Here is an 18,716-nt window from a genome sequence, read left to right as displayed (position 1 = left end):
CGCTCAGCATCCCCAGCTCGGGCTGCCTTTACTTACTTCGATATCAGTTCTCAATTACGTGCGGTGTAAAGCAGCTTTTTGATTAACAAAACAGTGGAGCATTGGTTGCGAACACTTAAACTTGGGGGGAAAGGAAAAAAAAAAAAATTATATCCCCCTGGGAAGTGGGCTCGGAATTGGTTAATAATGTGCAGTACTTGCTAAATTGCTGACTTCCAGATGTGGAAAATATCTTTCTTGTTTAGGACCTACGTAACCTGATTGGATTACGACAGAAGCGTCACATTGGAAGGCTTTTGAGTGATGATTTAATTAACCATACAGTAGAAAGCTGTATTTGCCAGGAAACCCCTTCCATATTTGCATAACCAATCCCTTCAGTGCAAAGGTGGAGTCTGGGTTTCTTTTTTTTTTCCCCCTTTTTTTTTTCCCTCCCTATATGTAATTTTATTTTAATTTTAATACTTGAAAAAGGTGAAAAACTTGTAACCTCCCTAAAGTTCAGTCCCAGGCGTTACTCGTCTCTCTGCCCATCCAGCTCTTTCCAAGGGAGAGCAGAGGCAGGAAGAGCCCATCTCACCCCTGATCCATATCTGTGAACAAAACAGATAGACTGTAAGATCTCAGCACGGGTTTGTGTGGGGTTTTTTTTTTTTTTTTTTCATCAGATTTAGCTGACTATTCAAATAACCTGGATGAGTGCTGAAATGAAAGGGGAAGGGGAAGAAAAAAAAAAAAACCCACACAACAAAAAACCACAAAACAACAAAACCAAACAAACATGCCCCGAAAAGAAACGCGTTAAGGATAAAAATAAAACAGCACCAAAAGGAGCAGGAGTCAGCCAGGAGCTTCTTTGCAGTGCCCGAACAGAGTTTAGTTTCTAGGCATTATGTTAGGGTAAGTTTTCCCCGCCGCGAAAGCCGAGAGCTCCGAAGAGGGGCTGGGAACCGGGACGGTGCGGGGCGCCGGGCGCAGGATGCGGCCCCAGCCGGCTCCGCGGGCGGGCGAGGCGGGGGGGTCCCGCCGGAGGGGGCGGGGGGGGGCGGACAGGGATCCCGTCCGGGCCTGGAGGGGGGGGAAACTGCAGGGATCCAGCCTGGGGGCAGGGGATCCGGCGGGATCCTGCCGGGGGGGGAGGATCCGGCAGCCTGGGGGCGGGGGATCCCGCCTGGAGGAGGGAAGGGGATGCAGCTGCGGGGGGGGCAAGTCGCGCACCCCGGGCGGGGGGTAAGAAGGACAGAAGATGCAGGCGGGGGGTGCAGGGGTGTACTCGGCGGGGAGAGGGGAATGAGTCCCGGGAGGGGGAGGACAGAGGATGCGCCCCGGGGGGAGAGGGGATGCAGGCGGGGAGGGGGGGCGGGGGGGGAGGGGGGGAGGGGGGGGGCAGGGCTGCACCCGCGGGGCAGGGGATGCGGGGACGCAGCCCCCGGCGGGGTGTGGGGTGGGGGGGTGAGTTTCCGCGACGGGGTGAAGGCGGCGGAGCGCGGAGCGGCGCGGCGCGGCCGCGGAGCGGAGCGGCGGGCGCGGGGGGCGGGCGCGGGGCGGGGGGCGGGCGGGCGGGAGGTGGAATTGCATTTGTGCCGCTAAAGCGTTCGCGGAGACTTCAAGGTATAATCTATCCCAGATCCTTCCCAGAGAGAAACTTGGCGATCACGTTCCCACATGATGCTCACGTTCGGCGCTCCCCAATTATCCCTCCCCACGAAGATAGGTGGCGCGTGCGCCAGGGCCGCTCCTCTCGCTCCGACAGAAAAGAAAAAGAAAAAAATGTCATTAGAAGAGGCGTAACACGTCAGTCCGTCCCCAGGTTTGTGTTTCCTGGAGTGGCAGAAAGAGATCAGTCCTAACCTGCCCAGCAGGAATAACGGTCCTTCCGACAACTCTTTGCAAGGCTTTTTACAATTTCTCCAGGAGCTGCATCTCCCTTCACCTTTTCTCCTCCACTTCGCGGCTTCTTCATGCTTTTGCTTCTCACCATTTCTGGCCAAAACTACAAACAAGACTTCGCAGGTAGGTTCGGAATTTAATTCCGTTTTCTCCCCCTTTATTTTTTTTTTCTTCTTCCCGTCTTTTTTTCTCACTCTCTAGCGGGCTTATTTAATTTCGACGGTATTTTATTTTTAAGCGTGTTGGCTTCTTTCTGGCTTGTTTATACTTGGGGTGAAAAACGTTTTTGTGTTTTTTGTTTGGGGTTTTTTTTCTTTTTTTTTTACCCGAAACCTGAAGTCACTTCGGTACCGCTCTGGGAAGGGGCGAGCAGTTTCGGGGCGCTCAGGGCTGTGCCACCACCAGCCCTGCTCCCCTTACCTGTCAGCCAGGTACGGGAGGTACCTTTTACAAAACAGCAGCAAAAGTTTGAGTGCTAGGAAGGGACTTCGTCCTCCTGGGAAAAAAAAAAAAAAAAAATCCACCCACCCACCTCCTGCTCTTTTTATTTCAGGTTTCACATCTTAGCCCGGAAAGTTTGCAGGTACCTGTTAATGCTTTGCACGCCCTGAGCCTGCAGAGCCAGCCCGGCCGGGCACCGCTGGAGCCCCAGCCCCGAGCAGGGCTCCCCGGCCAAGGATGTGTTTCCCCAAACAGAAAGTTTGCTGTTTTGTCTGCTTAGTTAGTTTCATTTCTTTATTTTATTTTGTGAAGCTGGGTGAAGTAACACCTTTGCTTCTGGGATCTTAAAGCAAGAAGTGAAAGTACTGACTGGAATTTAAAAGTCGTTTACCAAAAAGGAAAAAAAAATATATTTTTATATATACATATATATTTTAAAAGCTAGCGGGTCGTCTGGGAAGAAAAGTACTGTCGAGATCTGCAGGTTTAAAATTATTGACAACTTTTTGCGGGAGGCTGAAGAGCAGGGAAGGTAATGAAACGCATTTAAAACAATTCACCATTGGTCGTTTTGCATTAAAATGCCAATTGCCGAGGCAGGCTGAGGGTCCAGGCTTCCCTCGGTTCCTATCCTCTCCTCTCCGCCACATCTCCTGGTAGATCTACCATGGTGATGCCACCATTGCCCATTCCAGGATCGGGAATAACTGGCAAATACTAAAGTTTCTAGCACATTTCTCAGCCTCTTCCTTCCTCAGCCACATACATCCACAGCCACAGAGCCACCAATTCACTCCGTCCAGGCGGAATCCCAAGCAGGAGAGTGTGAGTAAACACTCTGACCCCGCACACACTCTCTCAATATTCTCATCCTCTTACTTGCTCGGATATTTATTTATTTTTTTACTATTTTTTTTTTTAGCCAAGCAGGTTTTATAACCGCAAACGTCTGAAAAAGAGAGTTCAGATAGAATAAAAAGACCTAGCAGCAATACACTTCACTGTTCAGTCCTGGTGTGAAGCTCCAGCAAAGTAAAAAGCCACAAGGGAAAAAAAAAATAAAAGGAAAAAGATAAAGAAAAGGGAAAAAAAAAAGGCCACTGTACTGAAAAAAAAAAAATGTTGAGGCAGGTAATAATTTTTTAGGTTTTGTGTAAAACTCCCAGTGCAGGAGAAGACAATAGATGCGAAGGCGAGGGGGGGATCCTGCTCAGGAGAGCAAGGGTTAATTGCCCTTGTTTTACAGTTTGCATCTGTTACATCTTTTATAGCCCCCTGTTTAAACTAATCCTCAAGTCAAAGCATCTTTAAAGCTACAGCATCTTCTCCGAGAGGGACTGAGTTCCAGGAGCGCTCTTGCAGCAAACCGAAGGCTCCTGCCCTCTCCCTTTGACAGATAGAGCCTCCTGCCCAGCCCGGGCACATCAGGCACACACACGCCAGGTCCAAAAGTTTACAAGTTAAAATCAAAAACAACATAAAAAAAAACCCAACCAACTGAAAGCTTGAAAACTCTGACGGCGATAGTTTTGATTTCTGTTTCTTTTCCGGGGGTGGTAGTGGGGGGGTTAAGAAAAAAAAAAAAAAAAAACACACAAGACAAAAAAAAAAAAGGACACTGTGAAGCTTTGTTTAACTAAGGGGCAGGGGAAACCCTGAATATTGTCAAAGTGACTAAAAAGGTGACAGAGGTTTATAATTACACTCCGCGTTGTTAGGGGGAGGGGGAGGTCTCCGTGCTGTGCTTTACCCCGAAAGGACGGGGGAGAGCCATGTTTCCCTCTGCTCTGGCCACTTTGCTGGAGTGCGCTTTGGGAGCGGGGAGGGGGGGGGAATAAATAAAAACAAAAAGGAATGGAGGCAGGAGAAGAAGGCTAGCGCTGCGTGTGAAAAGAAGTTCTAATGTCAAATTAAAGTACTTTTAGGAGGAAACGGTCCGCCTAGCATTGAGTCAAGCAGCCTACTGTAAAAGCTGTGCATTCCCTCATACGGTCATGAGTTATGACTCATTTGAGATGTAATTCTTGTCTCTCTCTCTGATCTGCTTTGCTGGTGCAATACACACACACACACACGCACAGGGGGAGAGAGAGAGACACACACACACGCTCACGCAGACACACACACACACACAGAGCGAGAGAGAGGGAGAGCCCCCCCCCCCCCCCCCCCCCAATAAATAAATAAATAAATAGAGAAGAAATCTGCCCGGCTGGGGAAGAGAGGGAGGGGGGGGAGCCCGCTCCGTCTGCGTCCCACCTCCCCCGGCCCGGCAGACCTCGCCGTGTGCGTGGATGGGTTCTTTTTCGGGTGCCAATTCGGGTCCCCGTTGGCGCCCTGCGTTTAAATGGGATATACCAATGCCCACATTGTCGCTGTGTTTGGTCGTTACATAGAGCCTGCGTGCTGCTGAATCAGGGAGTCGAGCCCATGCGAACTGCCATCTGATCCACTCTTATCAATGAAGCAGCAGATCATGGCGGATGGCCCCAGGTGTAAGAGGCGAAAACAAGCCAACCCCCGGAGGAAAAACGGTAAGCGGCCCCCCCAGGCAAACTTTTCCGGCCGGTTCCGCCGCGGCGAGGGGGGGGAAGCCGGTCGCAGGACGGGGAGGAGCGGGGGAGGCGGGGGGGACGGACGGGGGGGACGACGGGACGACGGCGGGGACGGCGCCCGCCCGGGCGGCAGCGGCGGCGGCGGCGGGAGCGGCGCCCGCCCGGGGCTCGCCGCCCTCCGCCTCCCCTGCGCGGCGGCGGGGCCGTCCCGCGGAGGCAGCGGGGGCTGCGCGGCCGCGGGGCGCCGGAGTGTTGAGAGAGGGGGGTGAGGAGGGAACGGGGGGGATGTGTGTGGTTTTTTTTGCGGGGGGGGGGGGGAGCAGCGCGCCGCTGCCGCCGCCGCCGCCGCGCCCCAAAGTTTGTTGCGCGGGCGCGGAGCGGGAGGGTCGCTGCCCCGCGGCGGCGGAGCGCGGCCGGAGCGGCGGGGCGGTGGCGGTCCGGTTCTCCCGGCGCTTTGCCCGGGGTGGCTTGGGCGCTGTCAGGGTCGGGGAGAGGAGAGGAGAAGCGCGGAGCTGGGCGGTGGGAGGCGCGGAGCGGCGCGGAGCGGCGCGGGCGGCGGGAGGGCAGCCGGCCCCGCTGCCGTCCCTGGGAAAAAAACCCGGCAGCGTGAGAACCCCGAGGCGGGCTGGCACCGAGTTAGCAACTCTCTCTTTTCTTTTTTTTTTTTTTCTTTTTTTTTTTCTCTTTTTATTGTTAGGGACTCGAAAACGAAACTTCCTCCTCCCTAATAATTAATAATACTAATGAGTTTGGTGCCCAATTGTCCATAGTTGCCCTCTCCCCCGGTCTCCGCCGACCGCGGAGGGCCGGGGCTCAGTGGGACGCGGTGTTCTTGGGCTGATTTCACATTTGGCAGCTTTCACTGGTGTGGGTCTCTCTTTCTCCGTCTCTCCCCGTCCCTCCCTTAGTTTCTTCCTTTCTCCTCCGGCGGATGGGCTCTCCCCCACCTCCAGCCTCCCCCTCCCCACCCGCAGCCCCTCGCATGGCCATCCCGGCCCCACTTTCAACAACTTTCCTCTCGAGGAGCCGGAGGAAGGAAGATATTTGTGTGAACCTGAACCCGCGCGCTTATAGCTCAGCTACTTCATTTAAGTGGAGAGGTGGAGGTTGGGGGGGGGGGCGGGCGAAGAAGGAGGGGGGACACACACACAACAACAACAAGAAAAAAAAAAAGCACAAAGACAAGAGAATGTTGATTAGAAACAAATGATCCTGCCCCCCCTCCCCTCCTTCCCTCTCTCTAGGTTGTGAGTGTGAGTGTGTGTGTGTGTGTCTTTTTCTTGTTGTGGTGGAGGCGTCGAGCCATATGGGGGAGTGATAGAGGAATTTTAGTCAGAAACTGTTCGTTATGTTACACTGGCTTTTCCCTTTGTGTTGTCTTTGATCTATTTGCTTGGCTTAGTATTACAAAAAAAAAAACCAAACAAAAAAAACCCAACTAAAATAATATATTCCGAGCAGCTTCCCAAGGATCCGTTCCTTGTTATCTTTTTTTAAAGTCTCTCCCCCTCCACCACCACCCTTTACTCTTGTGTCTGTCATTATTTAAGGTGGTCCTCACAGAGGAGACCTCCCCTTCCCCTCATCTCTGGGTAATTTAGTAGACATTAAAATTACACGTAATGTTTCCCTCTCCTCTCTTGTGTTTCCTCTGTTCTTTTTATTAAATGTTGGTTATTGATTTTCTAAAATCAATGTCTGTTGTGGGGCTTTTTTCCCCTTACAAGTATCTAAAGCACGTTGCTGATCAACTGGATAACAAAAGCTTTGTGTCAAGTAGCCTTTTTTCTTATGTTAAACAGTCATTTTTGAGAGAAAAAGAGAATGAGATTCAAAGCAACGCATCCAGAAGTGCTCTTTTGCAGTAAAGAATATTCTGAGTGTTTGAGGGGGTTTTATTCTTCTTCTTCTTCTTCAGCCTCCTTGCTTTTTCAGACAAGATTATTAGTTTAGCGTGTTAAACCCATCACATGCTCCGCGGTGAGGGATGCATCTACGTGTTTAATATTTTCTCAACACCATTTGAATGGCCAAAAAAGCCTCCCCCCCAAAAAATAAATAAAAAAAATAAAAAGCCGGATGTCTCTGTTTGCCCAGGACACCAGGACTGCAGCCTGTGCGCCCTGGTAGCGCAGCCAGGTCTTTGGGAACACGTATGGAGCGGGGTGGCACAGATTCTTGTTGCTCTCGTGCAAAAGTGTGTTTCCACGGAACTGCGCTAACTTGGGAAGCCATCACACTTGGGAGTCTAAAGTTTAATTGCCATTTTTAAGGGAACCACTTAAAAGATCCTGCAAACTTCATATCAAGTGTGTGTGCTGGGGACGTGAAGGTCTAACTTCTCCCTTCAGTGTCTTGCTCTGGCCAAGACAAGGGGGAAAAATAATTATTCTCGACTTTCTGCCCGTCCATCCTTTCTTCTTTGTGCTCCGTAATTTGTTTCTTTCATTCATTTCTGAGTGAGAAATGTTCTGGTTCTGAGAAGCAGGTAGACAAGCAAGGATAGGTTTGGTTACGGGCTCTTTTTATTTTTTTTTTTTTTTTTCATTTTCTCTTTCTCGACAAGCACGTATCCAATGCCTTTCCCGTTGGGAATTGCCTAGGATTTATCTGGACTGAGTGGATTTTTCTTCTTTCCTGGATTCGTGGAAAAGATGTCACTTCTGAGCTTGTGTCTTTGCTGATAACACCAGAAATGGTGATGCTTATCGAAATCAGGCAGAAATTCCTTAGAAACGCAGCAGAACCAAAATAAAATTAAAAAGCTACCAGGGAGGGAGAAAAAAAAAAAAAAAAAAAAAAAAAAAGATGGTCAGCAAGGAAGCTGGGGGAGTGTGAGTGTAATAACACAGAAATTACAGACGGGGACAAAACAGAATAATCCAACTAATGCCTCCGAGTGCCCCACACCCGTGTGCGTGTCTCCGGGTGTGCGCGGCGCTGGGCGAGCCGCGGGGGTAGGTAACGGGGCCGGAGGAAATTACGGCGGAGCTAAAAAGGGTGGAAAGGAAGAAAGCTCGGGATTTTCCCAGATAACGGGGTTGAGCGGAGCTGCTGGAGTGAAGGAGAGGTGTGCGGGGGGGTGGGGGGGGTGGGGGAGGAGAGGCGATATGGAAATCAGTGCGAGGGGAGCCCACCCTGGGGGGGGGAAGAACGGAGGATGGAAAGGAGAGGACCCCGAAAGCGGGGCGGGGGGGGTGGGGTTGGGGGGGGGCGGGAGGTGCGCGGAGCGGCAGCCCAGGAATGCGGCGGCGCTCCGGGAAGTTCAGTCAGATGATTCCCAGCGCCTGACTCACTTCGCGGCACTTTCACTCGGGAGAAGTCGCGGTAAAGGAGGAGGAGGAGGAGGAAGAGGAGGAGGAGAGGGCAGCGAGCCCCCTTTTCCGCACGGGCGCCCCGCGGAGGCTGCGCTGGCGGCCGGTGCGCGCCGGTGCGGAGCGGTGCGGAGCGGTGCGGTGCGGAGCGGGGACCCGGACCAGGCACCGCTGTCCGGCCGGCCGGGTGCCCTGCCATGCCTCGGCAGATGAGCTGTCTGTCTCCTTCTTGTTGGTTTGGCGTTTGTTGTTTGGGTTTCGGTGTTTTGGTGTTTTTTTCTCCCCCTTCCTTTCCTCTCCCTCCTGAAAAATAAAAAATAAAATTAAAATCCCCAGGAAGAAGGGAAAGGGGGGAGGGGGAGAAAGTTGGACCTAATTTACTCCAAAGTTTCAGTAAACAGCTCTCTTTGATTCCTTTGCCATCTCGCTTCCAGTTGTAAAGAAAAGGGAGAAAGTTCAATGCTTTCAGGGCGTCTGATCCGAGGGAGAACACAGACCAAACAAGCAGACACGATTATACTTGCTCAGAGCCTTTCCCAAAAAGATACCCACCCACCCTCCTTTCGAGGATGCTAGGGAAAGGGGGGGGGGGGAACCTCCTTCACTTCCCACTTGAAAAAGAGAGGCAAAAAAATTTCTTTTTTTTTTTTTTTTGTTAAAAAAGCCTGCCTGCTGCCTTTAGTGAGTGGGAAGTGAGGCTTGTCTTCCCTGCCTGGAGAAGTTTGGAGGTAGCTAGACTGAGGCTCGGGTGTGAGGAGGAAAGCTGGTTTTTGTGAAATTCAGGTGGCACAAGGCAGAGCGGGCATCCGGGAGCACTCTTGTTCCCGGGCACCTCTGCGGGGCCGGGAATCCGTTGCGAGTAGATTACTTGGAGAGTTGGGAACTGGGTAAGGAGACGAATGTACCACCTCCAGTAAAGCACCTGGAGATAGGTATTAAAAATTAATGCAATAAGCGCGAGCGACCAGGGCATAACGATTATCTGGCTACATTTTCTCGGTGCAGATTCACGTCCAGCCTGAGCTGTGACATGGAGCAGGGGAGGTTGTATTCTGTGTCAAGACTGATCTATTTCTTTTATTCTGAGTTTCGAGAAAAGCAGCGAATTTGGAGATTAGTGCCTGATCTACTGCTTGCCGTTTGTGAGCGTTCGGTACTTGCTGGTTTTTGGTTAATGCACGTGCTTCGCAAGGAAACTTTTGGGGGAATTTCTAATTGCTGTAAGAAAATACATTTGAAGCCTGGAAAAGCCATATTTGAAAAGAAAAAAAAAATTACAAGTTAATTATCGATAATTATACATAGCCAACTGCCCAAGGTAGGGAAAATATATGGAAGATTGAGATGCAGGCTCTCAGGACAGGCTGGTAATATTCCCCAAGAAAAATGTGTGTCTCCCTTTAGAGTGGCGAGAAGGGTGTTGATTCTTTTACAGCAGCCCCACATTCATTCCAAGAAATAGCAAATTCTTCGCCTCACAACAGTTTTTGGCATCTGCATTATCCCAGTGCTTTTAAGGTGCATTTTCTCCTCTGTGAAAGAGAACTCTTTGTCCTTTTTTTCTCCAAGACCATGGCTTCCCAAGGTAGACACTATTTTGTGCCTGTCACATAGAAAGGGAGTGCAGGTTTGCAGTGCTCACAGACAATTGATTGTCTGCCCTAATGTGTTTCATTTACATGTTTATAACGTCAATAGTGCTGGGGTGTCCACTGTACCATTCATTCCAGCATTCCCACAAGGGTGCAATTGTCTGAATGGCCAAGTCAGACACCTTTTTGATTGCTCTTTAGTTGTCTTTTTAGAGTGTAGAGAAAAAGGAGAGAAATCTGTGATGCAGAAACACTAGTTGAAAATATTTCAGAATTAAACGTCACCGTCAAAGCAGATGTGAGCATTAGGCAAGCAACGTATTTTAACTAAGGTTCTGAAGGTGGAAACGAATTCAGAAGAGTGGGGATGGTTACTACACACGACATCCAGCCCTGTCCCTTATTTTTTTTTAAGCTTTTTTAAACATGATTTCTCGTTTTCATTTCCATTTCAGCCCCTGTAAATGCAGCCACTTCCTAACTCTTCGTATGCTTAACTGTAATTTGTGATTTTTTCCCTACATATTTACATATCTCTGTTTACGCCAACAGCATCAGCTAACCACTTGGAAAGTCTATGGAGAGAATATTTAGGCTGGGAGAAGTATAAACTTTAAAAAAACCCCAATAAAGTAAGATCCCAATATTTCTTCGTCAGGCATTTTTAATGAGAAAAATGACAATGCCTAGACTTTTTCTTGGAGCAGTTTAACTTGAATAGCTCTGTACCAACTTCCTATGCCTGCGGTCGCCGTTCTCCTGCGCTGTGAGCTTTCAGCAAAGTGTTCCTAGGAGTTTCCAAGTCAATGAAAGATTACTTTTTAAGGTGTGCTGTGCTGTTTCGGTAAGCCACACTGTCCTTTCTCCTGGAAGTTGCTTCTGAGGGAGACAAGAAATGGTTGCTCGTGTTTCGTATCCGAATAAATGAGCCACGCAGCTTCCTCAAACTCATCTGTAGGGATACATATGTACATGCATATACACCTTTGCATGCATGTACCGTATAGGCATCAATACAGTACTTATAGGTACGCCTAAAAATAACGGTTCACATGCCAGACGAGATCATTTCCCCCTAAAAACGATGCTGATCCCAACAGCTGCAATTAATACAAGTTGACCTGTTCCACCCATAAGTGATCCATAAGGGAAAGGAGCACTAAGTCCTGTAGCTTCTGCTCGGGAGGTAAAGCGAGGCAAAACTTTTTGTTGTTGCTGTTGTTGTCGTTGTTCCTCTCTCTTTCTAATTTTTGTTGTAATTTTTTTTTTTTTAAAAAAAATGCCTGTTTGTGGAGAGATTTTTTTTTTTTTTTTTTTTTGTGCCTAACAGGGAAGACACACACAGTAGATGCACCGTTAGCTGAACCCCTGACACGGCGGTCTTTTGAATGCCTTAGGTATGATTTCACTTTCGCTCACATCAATGCTGACCTGAATGCCTTTCATATCTGATCCGCTGTGTCTCTCCCAGTAAACATCCCCTGAGGGGAGAACAAAGAAAGGAGCTCTTCTTCTTCTTAATCACAATTCAGCCCATTCACCGCCGGCAGGCTACATTTGCATTCTGCAACAGAAAGCCAAGATGAAAAGAAAAAAAAAAAAAAAAAAAAAGGAGAGAGAGAGAGAGAGTGAGAAGAAGGGGGGAAAAAGCAGAAGGGTGGAGGCTGAGTAAAATAACTTAGGTGTTTGTAGCTGTTTGTTGGGCTTCCCCTAGTTACAAGCCTTATATAGATCCTGCTCTACCCAGCCTTGGCTCTTCTGACAGCAGATAGTGTTACAAGATGGCATGCCTGTACTATTCATGGCCACTCGCTCTAACACTTGAGGTAGAAAGTGTCAGAGAGGGATCAAATTCTACTCGGAGAAGTCTGTTATAGTTAGGGTCAGGTGTGTGTACTCTCAGCTCTTGACTGCTGCCTATTATTTTGTTTTAATTACTATTATTGTTGACTCGCCATGACCTTGGGGGGAGCGGGGGTGGCTGGGGGTGAGGTAGGCTTGGCCACCACCGGCGAGCAGATTAGAGGGGGAAAATCGCTCTTTCCCCTATTTAATATTTTTATTATTATTATTATTTATTTTATTTGATTTTGGAAGGGTCCAGCTGGGTGGTTTTGCGGCTGGCAGGGCAGGGAGCGGTGGCGATGGGGGGGTGGCGGGGGTGTCCCCGGGCTGGCGGCCGGCCCGGGCTGCTCCGACCCAACGGGGAAAAGCAGCAACTCAGCAAAATCCTCAGCGGCACCAGAAAATGCGCACGGAGGAGGAGGAAGGCGAGATTTGGGGAAGTTTAGCTGGGCTCTCTCGGGGGGTTTCGTAGTCACGTTCATGTACATTCTCCGGCTGTGTGTCCCCCCCCAATCTGTCCCAGTTGTGTGTGTCCCCCTCCCCCGATTTGCCTGTTTGTTTGTTCTTCAGAAGCTCTTCTGTGCTTTTAATCAGACAGGTTTGTTTGGGTTTTTGGTGTTTTTTTTTTTTTATTTTTTTTTTATTTAAAAAACCAGTGAGGTCTTTTGGTCGTAGCCACTTTTCTCTCACCAAGAGAAGGTTTATTTATAACTGGATCCTGCTTACTGAGAAGTATTTAAGCCCTTTCAGGCAGAGCTGTCAAAATTTCCTGTGTTGTTTGCCTCTATTTGCAACATGTAAAAAGTAATATGCAGTTGCTGGTGTTGGAATAAGCGGAGTAGTGCAGAAATCTCAAGTGACAAGTTTTCAACTACACTATCTCCTGCCGACCAAACTGTCATTATTTTTTTTTTTTTTTTCAGAAATCACTTTTAAGATCCTAACAGGTTGTTGTATTTTTTTTTCCCCCCATCAGCAAATAGATTAAAAGTGCTAAAGCAACTTCGAGAGGGAAGAACAGTTTGAACAATGAGGAGCGGGAGGGATGTCTTATTTTCCCGTAGCTGCTATGGCAGATTTCACTCATAAGGAGCACACTAACCGAGATGTTACCAGTTGAACAGAAGCATGTGACACAGATTCCTGATTTTTTCCCAGAAGATTTGCAGAATTTACAAAAAGAGATTATCTCTACACCTTCCACCCTCCTAACCACCCCCATGACCCAAGCAATGAAGGATTTAGGCAGATTTACTTCAGTAAACACCTTTGGACACTTGGGGAAAAGTAGGAGTCTGTTTGCAAAAGCAGGCTTTTGTTAAGTGAGGTGCTGGATAATGCTTTACCAAGCAGCTGTGATATTAACCTACCCAGTAATGCTGGAAAAAGCATTAACTCCTTGTGCACCCCAAGGCCCTACTCGGTGGAGGGTACTGGGCCCGGGGAGGGGGGAAAGTGTGTATGACTTCGGGGGGTCACAGACGAGGAGGTGGCACTGCTGAAGCCACAGCAGCAGCTTCACCTGACACATCTTTTACTTGGTGGCCGTTGAATCTTTTGGGGTCAATCCATCAGATAGAAGGCTGGGAAGAGCTGTAAGGTATGGCCAGGGAAGCCTCTTCCAGCAGTTGGGGGTCACCTATACGTGCGTGCACAGGCACACATGCACACTCTATCTACCCCCACGTATCTAACGTACCCCAAAATCTCTCTAGAGTAGCTCACAAGCCTCGCTACGAGAGGAAGGTCAATTTAGGATTCGCACTTGAGCAGCAGAATAGCCAAGAAGTTTCACCGGCAAACCTGTACGAGTGGCTTCCCGTTAACTCTGGGCTCCCGACTTTAAAGGAAAGCCCTCAGCTTTCTGGGGGCTTCACATTCCCAAGAATGAACTTTTTTTTTTTTTTTGAGGCCAGAAAGCTGCTTACTGCTCTTTTCTGAGCAATCAGAAGAAGGAGCTAGTAAGTTAGTTGTTTTTTTTGGACGTAAGGATAACTTTACAGGTGTTGCTTTTTTTAGCTTGCGTAAAATTTCTTCATTTGGGGATTTTGGTTGTCGAGGATTTTTTTTTTTTTTTTTTTTTTTTTTTTTTAAGTGTAGGTGTCAATGTTAGAGCAGCCACAAACGTGTGAGAAAGCAAAGGGTATGAGACATGACAGAATTAAAGGTGTTTGCTATGTTGTTACCCGTGTGTCAAGCTGCAAGCTCCCTTTGTCACAGCCTCCTGGTGATTTGATAGTGCGGATCCACTTTCCTTCCAAGTGATACAGCAGTTCCTAACTGGGGGGGGGGGTGGGGTGGGGAGGATTTTAAATGCGGTGCTGTTGCATTTGCCTCCCCAAATCCATTTAAACACCTCAACATAGTGTACGCCCCGCTACTCCCACCTTACACAAGGGTGCTGTGTGCTCAAGCGCCAGGACAGCAGCCATAGCATCACAGTATCTGGCATGGAGCGTCGTTTGGCAGGAATGTCATCTGCCAAATCATCCCATAATTACGTTTTATGTTATTTGTATGAATGACCAAGCATGCAGTATTCCTTTTGAAATCAAAGGAAGGCTTAAAATGCGTTTTTGAATACTTTCAGACCATGGTCAGGTCACAGTTTGGGAGTTGAATTAAACTGATCTCATTTGTGATCTAATTGAGGTTGGCAACAACCTTAGCAGTAGCAATAACATACAAATACAAATCAAAGAGCAAGAATTCAGCAAATCAGATCTTTTGCTCGAATTCTGCCTGGGAGTTATTCTCCGGCTGCCAACAGAGAAGTTAAACTTTGTCCCGCTTCTCAGCGGCGGCGCAAGCCCTGCATATTTTTCGGGTCTTTAGAGAGGGAAGTTGGGTTGGATGGATGGGCGCACAAAGGCGAGAAGGGAGCTGTGCCTCCTCGGATGGGGAGTGAGGACAGGAGCGAGGCGCAGCGGCTCGGCACGTCTGTTTCTGGAGAGGCCAGTGGTAAAAAACGTGGTGGTTTATGGTTAGGAAGGACGAGAAAGCGGAATAGGTGGCTGCAAACAGAAACGGTCATTCCAAGCGGAATGTCAAGGCAGCTCCCTATCTTTTACATCTATCGCTGCGGATTCCAGGAATGTAATTACCAGAGTGGTTGCGAATTGTTGACAAATTTCCCTGGGTCTGTCGGGAGCTGGTGGTTGAGAGCAGCGGGGCTGGGAGCCGCGGCCGGGCAGGCGGCGGCCCCGACGTGAGGGCTCTGTGCGGGGCAGCGGGGGCCGGGGCGGCTCCGGGGCGGCTCCGGGGCGGGCGGAGCGGCTCGCCCCGGGCAGGGCATCCCCGTTGGGGAGGGCGAGCGACGGCCGGGGGGCGGCCAGCGCAGCCCACCCACCCCAAGCCGGGATGCTGCCGGACCACCCCCCCCGCCTCCCCGCCCCGTCCGGGCAGGGCAGTCGAGGTGGCGGAGCGGGGCAGTGACCCCCGGGGGGCTCCGCACCCGCGCCAGCCCCGGTGTCGGGGCCGACGGAGAGCCGCGGCCCCCGGGGAGCATCCCGCCCCCTCCCCGACGCTGCGCCGGGCCAGCGCCGTGCTCCGCGCTGCGGAGCGGAGCGGGCTGGAGGCGCAGCCGCGGGCGCGGTGCGCTTGGGCGGGGGAGCGCGGAGCCGCCTCGCCCTCCCCGGTGGCGGGGCAGAGGTGTCAACCGCCTCCGTGGGGAGGGCGGGGGCGGGGGGTCTCGGCGCTGCCACCCGGCTGCTCGCTGCCGAGCGAACCCCTCCTCGGGGCGAGGTGAGAACCGCCGGCGGGGCGGGTTGGCCGCGCTCGGTCCCGACCCGGTTGCCCCCGGGAGGCTGATGTGTCTCCCCACCCCCCGCACCCCCCCGTATTCCCCCTCGGCCCCCAACCGGGCTCCCGCGGCGGTGCAGCCCCAAACTTTGCTCCCAGGAGGAAGGGGAGGGGAAGCGGCTCGGCGCTGCCAGCCGCGCCTCCTGGGTCTGGGATTTCAAGTGGGTCCTCAACTTCCCCCCCACCCCCCCCCACCCCGCCCCGCTCCCCTTGCCCCGTCCTCCGGGGCATGACTTTCTTTGGCTAAAACCTGTTTACTCGCCTCTTTGTTTTTTGACGTTAAACGGGTTTCCATCTCCTACTCCTGCGGATCTCTAAGAAATAGATAAACCATTATATTTCCCCTTTCTCCACCCCACATCCCCCCCCCCCCCCCCCCCCCCCCGCTCGTATTTTAAAGCAGCGATCCTGACAGCAGTACTATTATTGCACTTTATGTTTTAGTGGATGTTTGCTGTTGCTAGTTACAGCAACACTTATCATAAGACAGCAAGAAAAGAGTAGTCCCTGGTAATTAAAGTAATGAAATATTCATTTACTCTACCTTTTCAGTAGTCTCACAAATTAGGCTGCTACATTTAATGCCTGCACTGCCTCTGTTTTTATTATAATGGCAGCTTTCGCATCTGCAATTAGGACTAATTCTGACAGTTACAATTTCTGAGGGATGGTAAACAGTGAACGAGATGTGCAGCAGTGGTATTACACGTGAAAAGCCCTTGTCTCTTTAACCTTGTTGTTTTTTTTTCTCGCAGAGGTTACCTTTTCCCGATGGTGCAAAATCGACTTGACATAACTGTTCATCAGTTTCAGGGTTTTCCCTCGAGGTATTTGCATCAAATCAGCCCAGTCAAGCTTCAAGTTGAAATTGGCAGGCCAGAAACTGACAGGGTAGGGACTGGGAAAGAGACAGCTAAAGTGCAGGCAGCGAGCTGACAGCAGCGGGCAGGGGGAGAGGGCTCAGCACCCCCCCGGGCTGCTGCTCCCCTGCTCGCCCCCTTCCCGGGGTCCCCTCTCCCCGGTCCCCCCCAGCGAGGGGCCAAGCGCTGGGAACCCACTTCGGTACCCGGTGGAGGCTGGTTGGGTGTGGAGGTGCATGTAAAAAAGAAAAACAAAACCAAAAAAACACATAAAGGGGGGAAATAGGTGTTGTAAAACAAAAAGAGAGAAGTGGTGAGCTGAAGTTGGCGTCGCTAAGAAGCTGTTTGTTTTTTTCTGTTTTTTTTTTTCTGCGATTATTTGCGGGGCGGTGTCGGGGTTTGTGCGGTGCGACTGGTAAGAGAAGTGATGGGGAAGGTTGTTAATACCGATTAAAAGGGATTTTGATCAGCTCGAAGGAAAGAAATAGATTAAAAAAAAGAAGAAGAAATAAAAGAAGATAAAAAAAAATCCCGACCCATGGAGACGTTCATCTGGAAAGATAATTATGTTAGAATCAAAACAAACATTTCCTTGAATGTGTTATTTCATTTATCCTCTGTCACTAGAGGGGAAGGAGGGCTTCAAGTAGAAGGATGTGAAAATTCATTTTTAATAGATTATTGGCCAAACTGGGATCGTTCCCTGTGACGCTCCCATCCACCCCGCTAAAATTTTACTTCTTGGAAAACAATTCACAATCTTACGTAGCGTGGAAGGGAGCAGCGCAGCAAGGAACAGGCAACACCACCAGACCTGTCCCTTCCTTAAAGGTGAAAAAGAGCGAAAATGTGTTACTTTCCTGGGGAAGAGAGCTGACAATATATTTTTTTTTCTTTTTTTTTTTCCCCCTAAATATATATATGTAGTCTTTACCAGATGATTAAAAATCCCTCTCTCTTTTCCTACCAGACTTGTGCTAAAGTAAGCCTTGCTTTCAAACAGTTTTTCAGCTGTGTGTGTGACAGGCATTGGCTGATCTGCTGATGCCCATTCGACAGGCACTGTTGAGCTAAAGTGGTGTGACGGCACAGTTTTGTTAAGCTGTGAACAAAGGGCTGGAGATGCCTCGCTGGCATCATCCATGTGCATATTGGCCTTGTCACAGTTTTGCTTGATTTAATGCTCTGTTTATTCCTAGATATTAGAACTTAAATTCCAAACAATATGTTTTCGTATACTGCACACAAACTTTATTTTAAAAGCTTTCGCTCCCAAGAACTCCAGATCCATTTGTCTGCCCGATATCCATGCAGCAAACATTTAAAATGTAGCTCCCAGAAAAATAGGTGGCCGGTAGCCTCTTAACTGTTATCCAGTTAAAAAATGGGATTGCCATTTTTTTAAAAAAAAAGTCTTATAAGGGTAAAAGATTTATTTCTTCTTTGATCATTTGTTGAGAGTTGTTATTTATTCCAACAGTGGATTTTCTTATAAGCTCCTCAGGAGAAGTTACCCTATGTGCAGGCAGGGCGTGCGGGATGGACTTCTCAAGTCCCGTATCATCCCAGCGGTGTTGCTGTGATAAAAGCAGCGCTTTGCAAATACCTGTAAGCATGGTCGGCGGACTATTGGCAGGCAGAAATAGAGGGGAAGGGGGCAAGAAACTGGATTAAGATTAAAATATATACCTATGTGTTCCTTAGGTGGCCACAACTTTATGTCTCAACAGTTCATCAGGAGAAAACGTGAACATATGGAGCTGTATTTAGATTCCGATCCTTTTCTTTTAGAGACGCCATAGGCTTTATCTGTATAAAGTTGGGTTTTTTTAGTTTTCTTCTCCCGTACTTCGTCGCCTTTTTAAACTCTCTTCAGGTTTGCTGCAAGTGTTTGCTAAGAGATTAGTTAGCCAGCTTCCATGGCGGAGGTAGCCCTGGGAAGCAGCTCATTGCTGGGAGGAATGCTCAGTAGGTCAGGGCGTGAAGATAGAAGGAGCTGCCCAGCTGAGGCTGGGGATCAGGTATTTTCCTCTTTGTTTCCTATCGGAGACAAAGTGCTTATGGAAAGGTTTGTGGTGACACATCAAACCCCAGCAGGAACACAGATGTTCCCACTTTTACAGGCTTACCGGTGAACATTTCAGCTTTAAACAAGTTTACGAAAGAAAAGATTTATTTATTTCTCCTTAGTAGATGCAGCATCTTCGTTTGATTGTGTAAAGATTGTATCACTCCAGCCACTCGGGGTTATTTGGTCCAAGGCACAGTGCTTTACTCAAGGGCTCTAAGTAGGGATGGGAGAGGAGGAGACAAGAGGGGGAGGAAGGAGCATTCAGCAAAACGCAAGTATTCCTTCTCCAAACAGTGCGGTCTAGAGCCTAAATCTGAAATTGAATCTGCTGGGCAAAACCTGGACAA

The 18,716-nt window shown here is 49.5% G+C and overlaps 1 protein-coding gene across 3 annotated transcripts in view; it reads left to right on the top strand.

The window, feature by feature from the left end:
• Positions 1 to 1,599: 1,599 nt before the first annotated feature.
• ZEB2 (zinc finger E-box binding homeobox 2) overlaps positions 1,600 to 18,716 on the top strand; it is a 116,017-nt gene continuing 98,900 nt past the window's right edge. For 2 of the 3 annotated variants that reach the window (XM_086615578.1, XM_086615576.1), the window contains exons 1-2: positions 1,600 to 2,013; positions 4,728 to 4,865. In XM_086615578.1, the coding sequence (XP_086471704.1) occupies positions 4,793 to 4,865 (73 nt within the window). In that variant the 5' untranslated portion in view covers positions 1,600 to 2,013; positions 4,728 to 4,792. The remainder of the gene's footprint in view (positions 2,014 to 4,727; positions 4,866 to 18,716) is intronic. The other variant, XM_086615577.1, reaches the window with a different exon arrangement.

This window comes from Tauraco erythrolophus, chromosome 8 (genome assembly GCF_009769465.1).
Source record: "Tauraco erythrolophus isolate bTauEry1 chromosome 8, bTauEry1.pri, whole genome shotgun sequence".
Lineage (NCBI taxonomy): Eukaryota > Metazoa > Chordata > Aves > Musophagiformes > Musophagidae > Tauraco > Tauraco erythrolophus.
Note: the sequence above shows the minus strand (reverse complement) of the source record. Positions and strands in the feature narration are given on the sequence as shown.